At 40.9% G+C, this 6,265-nt stretch overlaps 1 protein-coding gene across 1 annotated transcript in view; it reads right to left on the reverse strand.

The window, feature by feature from the left end:
* LOC107093101 (nucleosome-remodeling factor subunit BPTF-like) overlaps nt 1–3,217 on the reverse strand; it is a 37,327-nt gene extending 34,110 nt beyond the window's left edge. Inside the window, exons 1-2 of the mRNA XM_015387928.1 lie at nt 2,498–3,217; nt 813–1,635 (exon numbers count right to left, since the gene is read on the reverse strand). Coding sequence (XP_015243414.1) covers nt 813–1,635; nt 2,498–2,990 — 1,316 coding nt within the window. The 5' untranslated portion in view covers nt 2,991–3,217. The remainder of the gene's footprint in view (nt 1–812; nt 1,636–2,497) is intronic.
* Between the last annotated feature and the right edge of the window lie 3,048 nt (nt 3,218–6,265).

Consider the following 6,265-nt stretch of genomic DNA (forward strand, 5'->3'; position numbering starts at 1 on the left):
TAAATTATTCTTATTTCTTATTTAAACTGTTGCGTCTATTAGCTGCGACATATGATTCAAGATGCTATGACCGAAAAATGTAATTGACAGTTGACCGTTTATGTATGATTGGCTGAATTTCGGTGTACAGGTTGACGTATAACTAACTCGCCTGCATAAAATAACGAAAAACCCCCACAGATTTTAAGACAGGATTTTTTTTAAATAGAAATTTTCTAACTTTTGGGACAATATTGTCTGATAGAGTACATTTATATACATGTTTAACCCAGAATGATTTGACATTTAAATATGACTTCCCTACGACTTTAACTTGGTAGGATCCCTCCTAAACAATATCTCAGCCTGTAAATGGTGTCTAGTGGTTGCCACGGAGACCAAAAATACTATTTATTTTGTTTTGCAACAGCTAAGATGTGTGTGGGATGGTCCAACAATTATAGTTCTTCTAGCAAAGAATGAAAAAAAAAAAAGGTTAATTTAAAGGTTTTTCTCATCTTTACCGGTGAAACTGGCAACTTTGTACCTACTTTTATAAATTATTAAATGAAAATAAAATATATAAATGCAGCAAATGTTGAGTTCCTACAACACTACTTTATATCTGAGGAACTGGAACAAGGATAACCAGTGAACCCATTTGTACTTTTGTTCTTTTAAATGATTTTTTCAGTATTCTGCAGAGTTTTATGTCACTTTTTCACATAGGTAAGGAAAGGATCCGTCTTTTTTTGGATATCAAACTGTTATGAGTCTACAGGATAAAAGAAGTTGCCCAAGAAGTTAAATAAGCAGCGATGAGCCTAACTCACATAATAATCCTTCGATTTAGGAACCAATATTTCCTCTGGTGGCGATCGTATCCGATGGGCTCCTGCCGGATGTAGGGCCTGTTTTTCTGCACCTCGGTCACACAGTCTGTGACACCGGGCACCTTGTGAGCCACACAAACCTCACACTGCCACTCGTCCTCTGGAACCTCTTCCAGTGGCGGTTTAACACACTCCAGATGGTAGACAGCGGAACACGTCTCACAGCACAACAGGTCTCCCAGACGGTGACACACACGGCAGTGGTCATCGTACTGCATGCTGCCGTCAGACATCAGCTCCTCCCGGGCAATGTTTGTAGTTAGGAACTGGTCCACTAAGAACTGTAGCACCTTGATTTTGCTTTCCAGAGAACCACAGGGATATTCGTCCGTCTCTAGGTATGGCAGAACATGGTGGAACTCTCTGTCGCTTTCACAGTAAGCCCGTAAAACCTCAGGCCACGTCATACCATCGATAAAGTACAGAGTGGAGTTGACGCTGTCCTTAAGATCTGCAGGGCCAAAAGTAGTGTTGGAGGAGTCTTCCTCGCGCAGGATGGCCTTCAAAAGGGAGATATGAGTCTCTGCTATTAAGGTGCATTGCTCCTGGCCGCCCAACGCAGCGCAGAAGTCCTCAAAGCGGAAAGGGGAGAGACGCAGCACCGTGCTGAAGTTCCGCAGCACCTCGTAGATGGAGCTGATGTTGAGCACCTCCTCGCTGGGCACCAGGAGATCCTCAGAGGCCTCCGGGAGCTCGAGAGGGGGGATTTCCTTATCTTCGAGAACGGGAGTTCGAGGACGGGGTGCCCGTAACTTCTTCTTTCCTGCAGGATCAAACACACACAGGTTTTTAGGAAGATTTTCAATATATAATAAACAAACAAAGGAATAACTAAATCATTCACTCAGCAGTTCTTATAAGTTATATTTTGTCATGTATGTGCATCCTTTATGGTTAATAATGTATTTTTAATTGAATTAAATCATGTGCAAGGATAGTTTGCAGACTTTGAGCACTGAATGAGGCAGCCTTCTCCATACAGAGCACTGGTTGTCAAAATTAGCAAATATCATTAATGATGAATAAATCTTCACACTTTCACTTTAAATACTTTAAATGTAACTACTTTCCAAAGTGAAGCTAATAAATAAACTTTCTATGGCAAACCAAAGCTGTTAAATTATTAAGAAATTGACAGACAAGCTAGCTAAGCAAACGCTGTTAGCCGTGTCTGTTTGTCTTTTTTATAGTTAAGTTAAACATAAAACATTTTAAGTTCTTGTTTCAAATTGCGGTTTTGTAAAGTATAACCTGGGCTCCGTTTGTTTTTAAACCAGTTGTTACACAGCAGGTTATGAGCTACTTCCAATGCTAACATTAGCTTGTTTTAAGCTAAGTAGTTAGCTCCTGCTATGACAGCTAAAGCTACAGACCCCTTCAGGCTCTTTTGGAAATTAGTGTGTGAACTTAATGATCACACAAGGTGATGGAAACTAGTTGGACTGTTCTGGGCAGGTGATGTTTGGATCCACCTGCAGGGGCTTCAATGCGGCCTGTTTTCATAAAGTCTGCATTCTCCATTTTGAACAATAACCCCACAGCTTCCTGCACTGAACCCAAGCTTTTATTGCTGCACGCTCAATTTGCAGCACCCAGGGGTGAAGGTTTGGTCAGGGATGATTTACCTGGAGTGCTGGCATGAGTGCTGTGACTCCGAAAGCTACTCTCGGTGCAGAAACTGGCACCATCCTCTTCCTCGTCCAGTACATCTTCTTCCAGGCAATCGGAATCCTCTTTAAGGGCCTCATCCTCCTCGGACTGAGGTTCCTCCTCGACAAACTCGTCCTCCTCCGATCGTAAACTCACAGCATCGTCCTCTTCGTCGCTCTCGTGGTCATCGTACACCACTGTTTTGGGGCCAGCCGTCCGCCTTCCACCCCGACCACCTCTGCCTCCTCTCCCACCGCCGCCTCTGCCTCGTCCCCTGCCCCGTGTTGACGTTGCTTTCCTCTTTCTGCTCGGTTTAGGGGGCTCTCTGGTCGGGCTATCGGCGTCCTCATCCCCGCTGTCTCTAAACTTCGGCTTCAGGTTCCTCCTGGGTCGCAAACCCCTGGTTGTAGCTGGGGATGCTTCGTCGGTTTGTAGCGGTTTGGGCGGCCTGCCCCTTTTCCCTCTCATGATAGGCGATATCTATTATTTTACAATCCAGAGGTTTGCGTGCAAAAGGCATAAACGCAAATGCGAGCGAAAAAGGTGGCCCTACAGAGCTGAACAGAGCTGGTCCCCCCAAAAAATAACGCAGCACCTTGAAGCCCCCAGCGTCCCTTCGAATGTGAAAGCTCAAAACGTTAGCCCGGCGTCCCGTTCAGGTTCGCCCAGGGCCGCCATTTTTCTTCTCTGCCTCTCTCTGGCTGAACAAACAGCAGGGCCTCACTACACGGGTCACGTGGGAATGCTGCTTCTTCCTCAGTGGCAAAAATGTCACAGCGACTAAAATATTCTCACGTCTTCTTCTGTATTTACATCATCGGTGGTGTTTAAGCGTTTAGTTTATGGGTTTTAATTATGGAAGAGGATTAGGGGCTTTTATTTCAGTTTAATACAGTAAAAAGTCAGAATTCTTCTGAGATTAAAGTCCGAATTCTGATTTTAATCTCAGATTTCTCACTTTTTTCTCAGATTTCTGACTTTTTTCTCAGAATTCAGACTTTAATCTCAGAATTCAGACTTTTTTTTTTCTCAGTATTCAGACTTTAATCTCAGAATTCAGACTTTTTTCTCAGTATTCAGACTTCTTTCTCAGAATTCGGACTTTAATCTCAGAATTCAGACTTTTTTTCTCAGTATTCGGACTCTCTTTCTCAGTATTCGGACTTTAATCTCAGAATTCTGACTTTAATCTCAGAATTTAGACTTTTTTCTCAGTATTCGGACTTCTTTCTCAGTATTCAGACTTTAATCTCACAATTCTGATTTTAATCTCAGATTTCAGAGATTAAAGTCCGCAGTGGGTAGCACTGCTGCCTTGCAGCAAGAAGGTTCTGGGTTCGATTCCCAGCCCGGGGTCTTTCTGCATGTAGTTTGCTTGTTCTCCCTGAGCATGCGTGGGTTCTCTCCGGGTACTCTGGCTTCCTCCCACAGTCCAACAACATGACTGTTAGGTTAATTGGCTTCTCTAGATTCTCCTTATGTGTGAGTGTGTGTGTGAATGGTTGTTTATCCTGGTTGTCCTGCGATGGATTGGGGACCTGTCCAGGATGTACCCCACCTCTCGACCATTTACAGCTGGAGATAGGCACCAGCACCCCTCGTGACCCCAATTGGGACAAGATGGATGGATCTCAGATTTCTGCCTTTTTCTCAGTATTCGGACTTTAATCTCAAAATTTGGACTTTAATCTCAGAATTCGGACTTTAATCTCAGAATTCAGACTTTTTTTCTCAGAATTCAGATTTTAATCTCAGAATTCTGACTTTAATATCAGAATTCGGACTTTTATCTCATCATTCAGACTTCTTTTTAGTATTCGGACTTTAATCCCAGAATTCTGACTTTCATCTCAGAATTCTGACTTTCATCTCAGAATTCTGACTTTAATCCCAGAATTCGGACTTTCATCTCAGAATTCGGACTTTCATCTCTGAATTCTGACTTTCATCTCAGAATTCTGACTTTTATCTCAGTATTCAGACTTTTTTCTCAGTATTCAGACTTCTTTCTCAGTATTCGGACATTAATCTCAGAATTTAGACTTTAATCTCAGAATTCAGATGGCTAATGCCACAACAGTCCTAGAAGTTACTGGTAACCATTGCTGTTTTTTATATCAGTGTTAGTATTGAGGTCTGTTTCTTATTTACTTTCTTTCATTGTCCAATAAAATGGACTGCTTAACAACATAGTATAAGGAAAGTCGACCATCCATCCATCCATCCATCCATCCATCCATCCATCCATCCATCCATCCATCCATCCATCTATCCATCCAACATCCATCCATCCATCTATCCATCCATCCATCCATCCATCCATCCATCCATCCATTATCTTGTGCTTGCATTTCCTGCATTGGATCCAGATCTAAAACTGACTCCCAGATTACCTCGTGAAATAAGAGCATCTATCATATTTTTTGTGCTTCCAGTGCTCCCTTCCAAAGATAGGCACCCAAGAGGCAGTCTGATCATTCTAACAACTTGTGTCACAATATTTTGATTATGATCCTTCTTACCATCATAGACAAACATGTTGATTTGTTTTGCTTTTCAGAAGCAACATCTGTATTAAAGTAGTTAAGATTCAGATCTATCTATGCAGCCTTTTCCCAATCTCTTGTGTCCAAGACACCAAACAGCAGCCAGAGAAGAGCTGACTCTCTTCCCCCTGGTTCACACTTAGCTGGGAACTGATCCAGTACATGACAAGTTCATTGGTTGAAGTTGAATACTCAGATTGTTTTCAATCTGGCCAAAATCGTTTTCACAAGCAAGCAATTTGACTTCTCACATCATACAGTCATGAAGTATACTGTAGATTTAATTTGTCAACAAACCTTGCTAGTTCCAGGTTGCTATGCTACAGCCCATCAACATTAAGGTTTCACATATTAGAATGGAATTTTTTGCATCACCTCTGTGCAAAATCAGCTTTGTATTCTCAAATCAATAAGTCATTTTTGTTCCTAAAATGCCAATACTTGCACTTTTTCCAAACAATTTTCTTTGGAATGCATCTTTGTCCACAAAATACCAAAAGATCAACTGCTTCTCAAATAACTTGACGTCTTGGTCGATGATGACCAGCAATCTGGCACCAGAAACTATGCCGCCATCAAATTCATTTAAATGTGACCTTCTCCCATTTTTGGATATAATTTGCCATTTATAGCATTTGAATAAATGCTTATGTGAGTTCATATTTTTTAATGAAAGTAGTGAGGCTCTGGAAGTAAATATTTAGGGTAATTGAAACCATAGTTGTAGTTTAAGTAATTTCACATGAACGCAAATATTCATCACTGATATTTGATCAGAAAATTAAAAAGCTTTGAAAAGACATTTGTTATTTATAATTAGCATAATTGAGATAATGACAGGAACTATTTAATCACAGATTTTACATAGTCAACGCAACCATAGACATACATATAAGAGTAGACCCCACATTGACTGTAGCGGCACAGAATTTACGGGCGCCTTATTGGGGGAATCAAATGCGAGCCTAACCAGCTTTTTAGAGAAGAAGGATACCTCAGCACTATGCCACTTATTGTTGTATGAATCAATGGAGTGTTGACATCAGGGCTTGAGGGATAATTTTGTGAAGGCATCAGAGCTTTGAAAGACATTACTGTTTAAGCAGCATATACAGTACACATACACACACACATATGTATATATATAAACATATATATATATATATATATATATATATATATATATATATATATATA

Source organism: Cyprinodon variegatus, unplaced genomic scaffold, assembly GCF_000732505.1.
Source record: "Cyprinodon variegatus isolate N-32 unplaced genomic scaffold, C_variegatus-1.0 Scaffold407, whole genome shotgun sequence".
NCBI lineage: Eukaryota > Metazoa > Chordata > Actinopteri > Cyprinodontiformes > Cyprinodontidae > Cyprinodon > Cyprinodon variegatus.